The sequence below is a fragment of the Leucopleurus acutus genome (genome assembly GCF_964270905.1).
Source record: "Leucopleurus acutus genome assembly, chromosome: 10".
Taxonomy (NCBI): Eukaryota; Metazoa; Chordata; class Mammalia; order Artiodactyla; family Delphinidae; genus Leucopleurus; species Leucopleurus acutus.
This window is the reverse complement of record NC_139153.1, coordinates 69,597,785-69,610,058: the sequence shown is the minus strand read 5'-3', so window position 1 is coordinate 69,610,058 and position 12,274 is coordinate 69,597,785. Positions and strand designations below refer to the sequence as shown.

General features: G+C 39.5%; 1 protein-coding gene across 1 annotated transcript in view; it reads right to left on the bottom strand.

The window, feature by feature from the left end:
- Positions 1–12,274, bottom strand: part of DNAH8 (dynein axonemal heavy chain 8) — a gene marked incomplete at its 3' end in the record, with an annotated part of 330,699 nt that overhangs the window by 139,031 nt on the left and 179,394 nt on the right. Inside the window, exons 57-59 of the mRNA XM_082847518.1 lie at positions 10,612–10,825; positions 5,849–5,958; positions 888–1,051 (exon numbers count right to left, since the gene is read on the bottom strand). Coding sequence (XP_082703644.1) covers positions 888–1,051; positions 5,849–5,958; positions 10,612–10,825 — 488 coding nt within the window. The remainder of the gene's footprint in view (positions 1–887; positions 1,052–5,848; positions 5,959–10,611; positions 10,826–12,274) is intronic.

Below are 12,274 nucleotides of genomic sequence, written 5' to 3'. Positions count from 1 at the left end.
CCTGCTAAATCCATTTAGCCAGAATCCTCCCAGACCTCCCTTATTTCCTCTTAGTACTTTCGCATCCACCAAACTCCTCCATCCTGTTCCTCAGTTATAAATTCCCACTTTTTCCTTGTTGTATTTGGAGTTGAGCCCAATTTCTCACCCCTACTGCAAAACCTCACTGCATAGGCCCTATACCTCTCATGATAGTCTTGAATAAAGTATGAGAGTCTTATTGTTTCAACAAGTGTCACAAATAACTTTTTTCTTTAACAGTATAGATGAGTCCCATGGGTGAGGTTCAGGGTCCCTAAAACTTTCAATAGAAGCATGGAGTTGACAGTCAGTAGTGGGTGAGCATCCTCTTTCTAGGTTTGTGGGCACACAGTATATGAAGGTCCTTTTCAGACGTATGACTTCAGAGGGGTAAGGGAGGAAGGAGTGGGACTAACATCTGACAGATACCACCTACGTGGGACATTGTGGTAGGCCCTTTACAGCTTTGTAAGACCAGCATTGCCATCGTATTTTATAGAGGAGGGAACAGAGGCTCAGAAAGATGACTAAGCTTATGTACCAGATGTCACCATGCAGCAGAGCTCTCACTACACAGACCTCAAACTTTTTAGAAACTATACCTAACAAAATTTTCCTCTGAATGTTATCAACATTCTGATAATGTGGTTAGTTTTTTTAAATGTCCTGTTGAAATAATACTCAAGGAAATTGGCAGAGCGTTTTCCCACCAGCAGGTGGGAAATGATATCCATGCTTCACAAACCCCAGAGCAATTTAAGATAATACTCCTTTATTCTACTTATTTGAGCAGATAATGCAGGAATTATTCTAGTAGTATAAACTACTTATATAGTACATTTAAACTCAAGCACTGTGATATACACCTGTCTGCAATTACTCTGTTGCACTCGTGTTTGAAAAGTGACAGGAGAACAGGAATTGAACCACACTCCTCGGCTTTTATGGTTAACATTCCTTGCCAAATTCTGGAAAGATCTCGCAGATTGAAAATGTAATGGAATTTAGAAGGAGTAGGCAGCATCTTCACCTAGAGTTGGGAAACAAAATGTAATACTCTCAATTTACTTTTCAGATAAACCTAAAGGCACAAGAATGGCCACCATCAAAAACTCTACAAACTAAATGCTGAAGAGGGTGTGGAGAAAAGGGAACCCTCTTGCGCTGTTGGTGGGAATGTAAATTGATACAGCCACTATAGAGAACAGTATGGAGGTTCCTTACAAAACTAAAAATAGAAATACCATACGACCCGGCAATCCCACTACTGAGCATATACCCAGAGAAAACCATGATTCAAAAAGAGACATGTACCACAATGTTCATTGCAGCTCTATTTACAATAGACAGGACATGGAAGCAACATAAGTGTCCATCGACAGATGAATGGATAAAGAAGATGTGGCACTTATATACAATGGAATATTACTCAGCCATAAAAAGAAACGAAATTGAGTTATTTGTAGTGAGGTGGATGGACCTAGAGTCTGTCATACAGAGTGAAGTAAGTCAGAAAGAGAAAAACAAATACCGTATGCTAACACATGTATATGGAATCTAAGAAAAAAAAAATGGTTCTGAAGAACCTAGGGGCAGGACAGGAATAAAGATGCAGACGTAGAGAATGGACTTGAGGACACGGGGAGGGGGAAAGGTAAGCTGGGACGAAGTGAGAGAGTGACATGGACACATATACACCACCAGTTGTAAAGACATAGCTAGTGGGAAGCAGCTGCATAGCACAGGGAGATCAGCTCGGTGCTTTGTGACTACCTAGAGGGGTGGGATAGGGAGCGTGGGAGGGAGGCGGGCGATATGGGGATATATGTATATGTATAGCTGATTCACTTTGTTATACAGCAGAAACTAACACACCATTGTAAAGCAATTATACTTCAATAATGATGTTTAAATAATTAATTATTTTAAAAACCTAAAAACACAACTGCTTTTAGAATGATTTTATTTCACAGTTCCTATTTTAAATAAAATAGGCTGAGTAAATAAACTAAAATTAAGTTTATATTTTTGTCACAGCATTGATGGGAAAAAAGACACATCATAAATAAACCAGCACAGAATTTAAAAGACCCTAAGACCTTGAATAGGATGGACTGAAGAATAATGCACTGGATGCAGACTCCAACTCCTTTGTTCTACCACCATGAGCTGGCTTTGAACAAGCCACTGTCCCCTGAGTTCTTAAAAATGATGTGAATTGTAGGAATAAGCATTCCTAATCATTATTAGTGTGTATACGGAAATACGTCATAACAAAACACTGAGTGTGAGCCGGCTGTCATTCAGTTAAGAATAATGAATGTTCACATCTAAAGTCAATAATGATCATCTTCTATAGATGGCTTTGACTAAGGTCCTGAGTGCATTTGGATTTCCACAAATACATTCGTTTATCATGATCTAGATTTCACTTATGGATCCAAACTCAGTCAACATGCTTTCATATGTCTGTATATCTGCAATAAATGGGCAGGCAATTCTGACATACTGCTATAATTACTTGGTGGTTTTTGTGAGCTTTGCTTGTTTGTTTGAACACTAATTTACTTATTTCTACCCACTTCTAGAATCCAAATAGGCAAAGCTATAACATGACACAGTCCACATTCTTATAAAGAGAGGTACCAGTTAAGGGATAAATTTGAGGTGTCAGGTGTGGGAAGTATTGCTGGCCAAGTGTAAAGATTGTAGTTGATACCATCAGCGTCATTTTTGAAAGTGAAACAATGATAACTCTGGAGATACAAAGCAGACTGCCTACATGACTAATTCAGGAAAGCAAATGCTTTCTTTAGTACCTATTCATGGAATATGTCCTTTCCATATGGAAAAAGTACCCTATTGAGTTTGTAGAGTAATTTCTATAGGCTAATTCACAGTGCAAGTTAAAACAGCAGGTAGCAAGAGGAGATATAGAATAAAGAGAAGTGTTATGTTAACAATCACCTTTCAATTTCCCTCTTTGCTCTCAGTTCCATTCCAAGCTAAAATGTTCATTCTACTCACCAAAATGTAAAACATGCACCTATATTACAAATATGCAAAAATAAAGGGATACGGCTATGTGAATATTGCTTTTTTTTCTTTCCTGTAAAAGACTGCAGCTAAGATGGCAGCCGTTGGCAACTGAAGCAATTATTCAGTAGAATTAAATAAAGTCCTTTCTTTCCCCTTTCTTCTCATTTATTAACCTGCTTCTTTCCTTATCTTCCAACATGTCCTTTTAACTCTTGTCAGCTTCTTTCTTTTCTCACCTGCTTCTGCTTTAAAGCTACGTAAAGTAATATAAAGGGATACACAAGGCATGAGTGGATTAAAGGAGTGCTTTGTGAAAATGAGAAATTTGAAGACAAGATACAAAGAAGGCTGCTTATTTGGGGTTGGGGAGAGGAGGCAGATTCATTCGTTTTTTGAGTGACTGAGTATTTTTGAGCACCTCCCACGACCCTTACAAAGATACCATGGTAAATAGCACAGCTACATCTGCTGCCATCAGGAACCTCCTATTCGAGTGGGAGAGCCTGACAATAAATAAGAAACAAATATACTGATAAGCAGACAGGCAAGTAACAATGATAAAGGTCATGGTTAGAAGAAATGAAGGAGAGTCAGGAGGCAGATAGTGCCTGTGATGGGGTCGTGGACAGTTGTTTTAGAGAGAATGATCCCAGAAACCCTCTCTGAAGGTAAAAATAACGAGAAAGAGTCAAACAAAGTAGAATGGCCCACAGGCATGAAAAACTTGGGGTGTTCAAGGCACAGTGAGAAGGGCAGCACGGCTGGAGCAGAACGATGGAAGGGAAGAGGAGTAAGCAGGGGCCGACTCAGGGTGAGTTTCACAGGCCAGCGCTAGGCATTGTGTTTCACTGCAAGTGTAACTGGGAATCTACTGGTGGTTTTAAGAAGGAATGATGATCTCTGATGTGCTTGTTAAAAAGCATTTTAGGACTGTGTAAAGAACAGATTCTAGGAGGGCAAGAAGAAAGCAAGGAGACTGGTTAGGAAGCCGCTGCATGGTCCAGAGAGCAGGCGATGGACCAGGCAGGGTGATCTCTGTGAGATGGCAATAAGCGCTCAGCTTCCGTATATATTTTGAAAGCCTGGTTACTGAGACTTGCTGATGGATTGGATGTAGGGAATAAGAGAGACAAATCAAGGACGGAGCCCTGCATTTTAGCCTGAGAAGCAGGATAATTGATACAAAATTCTGAGGGAGGATCATACTTAAGAACTTGTTAACTTTGAGACAGTTATTAGACATTGAAGCAGTGGTGTCTACTAAGCTGCTGGAAACAAGTGGGGGGACTTCCCAGGCTTGGGTCCAGTGGTTAAGACTCTGCGTTTCCAATGCAGGGGCCGCAGGTTCAATCCCTGGTCAGGGAACTAAGATCCCACATACTGTGCAGTGAGGCTAAAAAATTTTTAAAAAAGAAAGAAACGAGTCTGGAGCCAGGCAAAGAGGCCTGGGATGGAAGTGCTGACTTTGAACTCATCAGCACAGAAATGGTGTTTAAAGCCATGAAGCTGGATGAGGCTACCTGAGTACGAATGGAGGTAGAGATGAGGTCCCAACATGGAGATCAAGTGCACTCCAGTATTTAGAGGAGGGGAAAGAGTGGGGACTTAGAAAAGGTAGCCAGTGAGGTAGGAAGAAAACCAAGAGCAAGAGGCCCTTCTTCTGAAGTCAAGTGAAGGAAGTGTTTAGAAGGATCATTTACGTCAAATGCTGCTAAAGCGTCAAGTCAGAGGAAGAAGAAACCAACCCTTGGATTTGGCAAGACGGAGGAATTTGGTGACCTTGATGAGAGCAGTGGAAATGAAAACTTGTACAAAACGGGTTAAAGAGGTAAAGAAATGTGAGGAAGTGAAGCTGATAAACATTCATAAAACAAAAGAAGCTTTGATGGAAAGATACCAGGAAGGCCAAAGCTTTCCAGAAAAATATGTACATGGGCACAGTAAATTGAACAATAGCCCCACTGGAAAACAGATGGACCTAACCACAGAAAATTATCTCAGACACTCAGACCTTCTGAAACTCCATGCTGGAGCTTCCCCAGGACATAAGCTTATGCCCAGATGGTGTGTAAGTGGCCAAATGAATGTATAGTGAACTATGACAATTAATCCTCATCTCCTTCACCAATTTTTTTGAGCAAATATACCAATCTTGTTGTGTTTTGTTTTGTTTTTTTTCAAATCTCAGACCTACCCTTAATTGCTTTTTCATGAGTCTGCCTTCAGACATCTGGTGACAGCCTCAATGCTTACTGAGTTTTACTTAGGGCATTGACCTCTGTATTAAAATCTAGACTATTCTGTTGAGTACATTCCATCCATTTACTAATTCATGCTCCACCTCAGAGAAATCCACAAGTTGGACTTTAAGTCTTGGTTAGCTAAGAATATCTGGAAATCCATGTGTTCCCTCAGTCAGTGAACATCTGAGTGTCTGACACAGTTTGGCTGTTGGCAGCAGGTAGGGAAGACAGACATACAAAGAGTTACAAATCAGAGTAACAAGTGGAAAAGCAGTGTTCTCATTTCAGCAAAACTCTACTTTATCCTGGATGCCGTGTCTGGTTTACAGTAATATCTCATATATATGGAAAGCATCATTCAGTCAGAATATTTGCTCCCTGGAAGGAAAAGGTGTCATAAATCTACTTCAGCACCTAATTTGTCTTTTCCAGAAAAACACTACTACCCATGATGTGATGATAACTTCATGAGCCATGAGGTGAGAACTAGGCTGAATAATTGTTGACTTTTTTTTTCTGATTATCGACAACGGATGATTCTGTACCTTAGTCCACTGCCACAGCACTCTGCTCGCTGAAACCAAATTCACAATCATCTCACATATTTCGGGTTTGAACTTTCTGCAAGGATCAAAATACCCACAGCCAATAACTCCTGAAAAATAAACAAGATTGAAGGTATGAGCTTACTATAAGATCACAAGGTACATGTTTATCCCAGTGAATAAATCATTACAAGATGACTAAGCCAGGTGATGTGAAGAATTTCTCTCAAGGAATCAGCTAAGACTGGCAGTCAGCAGTGGGGCTAGCAAAGCTTAGTATGCAGTGATAAGCATTTTATATGTATTAACTCCTTTAATCCTCCCAACATCCTATGAGAAAGAATCTGAGGTAGATATTATTATTATTCCCGTTTTCTCATTTATATTTTTATTGAAGTCTAGTCGACATATAATATTTTGGTATTTTCAGGTGTACAACATAGTGACTCAAATTTAAAACATCACACCGTTCAGAATGGCCATCATCAAAAAGTCTACAAATAATAAATGCTGGAGAGGGTGTGGAGGAATGGGAACCCTCCTACACTGCTGGTGGGAATGTAAATTGGTGCAGCCACTATAGTGAACAGTATGGAGGTTCCTTAAAAAACTAAAAATAGAGTTACCATAGGATCCATCAATCCCACTCCTGTGCATTTATCCAGGGAAAACCACAATTCGAAAAGATACATGCACCCCAATGTTCATAGCAGCACTATTTATAATAGCCAAGACATGGAAGCAATCTAAGTGTCTACTGACAGATGAATGGACAAAGAAGATGTGATACGTATATACAATGGACTATTACTCAGCCATCAAAAAGAATGAAATAATGCCATTTGCAGCAACATGGATGGAACTAGAGATCACCATACTAAGTGAAGTAAGCCAGGCAAAGACAAATAACATGTGATATCGCTTATACTGCAATCTAAAAAACATGATACAAATGAACTTATATACAAAACAGAAATAGACCCACACAAACAGAAAACAGACTTAAGGTTACCAGGGGGAAACGGTGGGGAGGGATAAATTGGGAGACTTGGATTGACATATACACACTATTATATATAAAACAGATAACTAATAAGGACCTACTGTATAGCATAGGGAACTATACTCAACATTTTGTAATAACCTAAAAAGGAAAAGAAACAGAAAAAAATAGATATATATGTATGTATAACTGAAGCACTTTGCTGTATACCTGAAACTAACACAACATTGCAAATCAACTATACCTCAATTAAAGAAATGATCACCACAGTAAGTCTAGTAGCCATTTGTCAGTATACAAAATTATTACTATATTATTGACTATATTCCTAATTCTGTATATTATATCCCTGTGACTTATTTATTTTATAACTGGAAGTTTATACCTCTGAATCCCCTTCACCTATTTCACTCAATTTTCCCATTCTCCTCCCCTCTGGCAACCACCAGTTTGTTCTCTGTATCTATGAGTCTGTTTCTGTTTTGTTTCGTTTGTTCATTTGTTTTGTTTTCCAGATTCCATGTATAAGTGAGACCATAGGTATTTGTCTTTCTCTGTCTGACATGACTTGCCATTTGTGACAACACAGATGGACCTAGAGGTTATTATTATTCCCATTTTATTATGAGTTTAGTAACTTGCCCAAGGTCACCCACCTTGTGTGTGGGTGAATCTGAGGTTTGAACCCAGGAAACCTGGCTCTGGAACCTGTAAAACAGCCCTCAGTCTGAAGAGTAGAAGAGCTGGAAAAGAACTTAGAGACTACTTCCTCATCTTACAGATAAGGAGACCAGGCACAGACAAGTAAAGCAAACTGTTCAAGTTCACTCAGTTTGGTTGTTGACAGAAGTGAAATCAGGACCCCCATATCTCCTGACCTGCAGTCAGCCAACACACTGGCCTGGGTGGTGATGTAATGGTTCCTAGGAAACACCCAACACAGTGACAATCTGACATAATCACCCTCAGGAACTACTGTGTTATACAGACTGTTCCTGAAGTCCCAAAATGTGTTTGGTGTTAGACTGCAAAAACAGATTTAACTCTATTTCATCCCTGTGAGACTCTATGTTGAGCAGTACGTTCAGTTCTGAGCATGGTATTTCCAGAGGAAAATGAATACGAATATCTGCTCAGAGACGCATAGCAGGTTTATGAAGGGTGGGTCAGCTAAAGAAACTGGGCTTCATTCACATAGACCAAAGAAGAGCAGCCTTGAGGGAACGTGAAATTATCCAAGGTCATGGTTGGTTGTGCTAGATGCCTGTAAGGCCTTTTTGCTTCCTGAAATCCTATGACTCTAGACCTCCAGCTTCCTGTGGCACAAATGTGTTATATATGAAGCATGGGATGTGGAATCAGAAAACAGAATCAGCATCACACGTTTGCCATGCACTAGCTATATGGCCTTAATTGGGCAGTTATCTTACTTCTCTGAGCCTGTTTCTGGTTTGTTTCCATATCTCATTTTCAATATTAATCATATCAAAGAGTGTATAAAAGTTTAACAAATAATCAAACACTCACGTACAGCCACTAGACTGAGGAATACAAGATTGTCCGAGTACATTAGAAGCCTCTTTTGTCCCATCCCTCCTCCCTCCAGAGGTAGACAGGGCGCTGACTTGGTGAGAATCAGTAACTCGCTTTTCCAAAAAAAAGCTTTGGCACTTACGTTCTTGAACTTTAACCTTTTCCTTTTAACTTTAGTTTTTGAAATTTAATTTAATGGAATCATGTTATATGTTCCTCTGTGATGCTTTTTTTCTCTTAACGTTGTATTTCTGGGCTTCATCCATGTTGAAGCATGTAGCTGTGTTTGTTCACATTCACTGCTCTAGAGCACTACACGGTACACCCACGCCACAATGTATTTATCCGACTTTACTGTCAATACATAACTGGGTTACTTCAAGGTTTTTGCTGTCAGGAACACTGTTCTAAGAACCTTCTTGTGTAAGTCTTTTGGTGCACGTGTGAAAAATCAACTACAGATGGGTTAAGGACTCAAATACGGAAGGCAAAACTATATAACGTTTGGAAGGAAACATAGGCAAATACCTGTATGACCTCTGGGTAGGAAAGGACTTCTTAAATGAGACTCATAAGGCACAACAATAAAGGAAGAAAAGGGTGAACTGGTATATACTTGGAAGTGGAGTGGCGGTGGGTGTGCACATGTTCTACTACCAGTTATAATGTCCAGTCATTATGAAGGGCTCGTAGCAATTTATTCTCCCACCAGCAGGGGAGAGAGTCTCAGTTGCTTTACATTTTCACCAATGCCTGATTTTTTTGTCAGAATTTTTCATTTTTGCAAATCTAGTGGTTATAAAATGGTTTCTTTCCTGGTGTTTTAAATTTCCATAGTCCTGAATTCTAATGTTTATCATCTTTACCTTTGTTTATTAGCCATATGGTTTCCTCTTCTTAAAGTGCCTGGCTTTTGGTCCATGTTTATATTAGGATGTTTGCTTTTTATCTGATTGATTCTTTGGAGTTCTTGAAGTATTCAGATTACTGAGTTTTTTGCTTTGTTAAATGTGTTGAAATTTTTTTCTTCCACTTTGCAACTTGTCTTTTTTCTACTCTTTTAATGTTGCTTTTTTAAAATATCAATTTATTTATTTTATTTATTTTTGTCTGCATTGGGTCCTCATTGCTGTGCACAGGCCTTCTCTAGTTGTGGCGAGTGGGGGCCACACTTCACCACGGTGTGCGGGCCTCTCATCACAGTGGCCTCTCTTGTTGCGGAGCACAGGCTCTAGGCACACGGGCCTCAGCAGTCATGGCATGTGGGCTCGGTAGTTGTGGCTCGCAGGCTCTAGAGCGCAGGCTCAGTAGTTGTGGCACACGGGCTTAGTTGCTCTGCAGCAATGTGGGATCTTCCCGGACCAGGGCTCGAACCCATGTCCCCTGCATTGGCAGGCGGATTCCCCAACCACTGCACCACCAGGGAAGCCCTAATGTTGCTTTTTAACTGAACAAAAGCTCTTAATTTTAATCTAGTCAAATTTATCGTTTTCTTCCTTTATGGTCTATGCTTTCTGAGTCTGATTTGAGAGGTTCTTTCCTACCCAGAGATCATTCTGATATTTTCCTATATTTTCTTCCATTGCTTTACAGCTTTGCCTTCCATATTTAAATCTTTAATCCTTCTGTATTGATTTTATGCTTGGTGTGAGGTAGGGGTCCAGTTTCAATTATTTTCACATAAGAATTACTAAATATCCCAGTACCATTTCTTGAAAGTCTGCCTTTCTCTTCTGATCTACAGTACTTGCTATGTCAAATAATTAATGATCACATATGCATGGGTCAGTTTCTCTTATATGCCTTCATGTACATAATTTTAATGGAATGGTTTATGTGAGCCTAAATTTGGTGTCAAAATATCATTCTCATTAACATAGCAAAGTGCTGCATTTGACTTAGTATATTATGTTGTTAACCTCTGATCAATGGGCTATCATTCATTAGCCCAAATTTCTCTGATTAATCGTGTCAAGAAAACCACAACACAAAGGTTTACTTACCTCTAAAGCCAACCTTCAACAAGGCTATTTCTAAATATCCCTGAGTCTTACAATAGGCTATAAACATGAGTCTTCTTAGTATTTAGTCCCTGGTATTTAGCTCTCCATTTCGGATATTTAATCCCTACTTCTGACAGGGCCTTTTTATCTCTTAAATAAGGTTTTGCATGATTTATGTCCATTATGTAATGCAATAAAAAATTAAACACCAAGAATAGTCATACCAAAAATTTTGTCTATTGAAGCATTTGAAGGCAATGTGCAATTAAACACAGTAAACTGTCTTTTCAAACGTTGTGGAATATCATTTCGACCGCCTCCAGGGTGAATCATTGCCGCTATGAGCTGTACGTCAACAATAGTAGTGAAATCTCCAGGCTTATCCAAGCTGTACATTCCTTCCATTTCCATCATTTGTCGCACAATCTCGTTAGTTATCTGGAATTTTATATAGTAACATTTTAGTAACACATCACTATCATTTCCTCCAAAGCTCCTATAAAATAGTACAGATGAGATCAGAAGAAAACGCTCAACTTTTATCAATGAAGTGTTTGTGAATGTTGCCTTCAAGGCAATTTGACTTAAATGATACCGCCCATAAACCCTAAACTGTAAGTTGAATATGTCTGGTGCAAATCCAAAGCGCTCTTTACCACGCTGATAAATCTAGATAGGAGAGTTACAGAATATTTGGTACAATTACAAGAGTTCTCAGAGTTACAAGTTTTACTATAGTTTTACATCTTTCACACTCCACATTCAACTGTTTAAAATACCTTAAATCAGAAAATGGGATAGTTTTACTCCTGAATGTTTTGGTATTGGATTTTACATCCTTATCTTTCTTCTCTGTAGCCTCTACCACTGCTAACATTCCCTCCGTATTGAAATTTTTTCCTCTCTTGTTTTTAGAGGCTCAGTTCTTTCCAGGCTCATCTGGAGACCTTGGATCACTTCCCAAGCCATTCTTTCTCCATTCATCCCTCAAATGTAACTCTTCTACAGGGTTCCATCCTTGGCTCTTTTCTATTTCAGGGGATGCCATCTCAACCCTAAATCCTAAAGAATCTCAACTCTGTAACTCTAGCTTCAGATTCTCTTCTAAACTCCACACCTGTATATCCAAATTCCTATTGGGCATCTTTGAGTGGAAGACACACAAGCCCCTGTAATATGACACTCTTTCATTCAAGAAACATTTAATCAATCACTACCCTGTGTCTGGCTCTGTTGTAACATAGACAAAAACCCCTGTCTTCATGGAGCATACGTTCTTGTGATGGGAGACAAAATGTACACGTGCATGTCTGTATGTATGTATATGTGTAAATAAAATGGTATAAGTCCTTTGGAGAAAATAAAGCAGAAAAGGAAATAGGCAGTGCTCAGGGATGCAACTGAATATGGAAGCAGGAAAGGCTTCATCTCACATGACATATAACCAAAGATTTGAAGGAAGTGAGAAAGCAAACCACTCAGATATCTAGGAGAAAAGCATTCCAGGCAGAGGAAACAGCAAATGAAGAGGCTCTGAGTGAATGTTATACCCAGTGTGTACAAGGATCAGTAAATGTGGTTGGAGAATCATGGGGAGATAATATCAAACAGTGTAGGGTCTTTAGATCTCAGGAAGGATTTTGGCGTTTATATGCTACATGTCTCACGGGAGGATTTTGAGCAGAGGAGTGTGACACACCATCTGACACATTTTTTGTTTGCTTCTTTGTCTGTTTTGGCTGTGTTGGGTCTTTGTTGCTGCCCATGGGCTTTCTCTAGTTGTGGTGAGCAGGGGCTACTCTTTGTTGCAGTGCACAGGCTTCTCATTGTGGTGGCTTCTCTTGTTGCGGAGCAGGGGCTCTAGGCGCGCAGGCTTCAGTAGTTGCG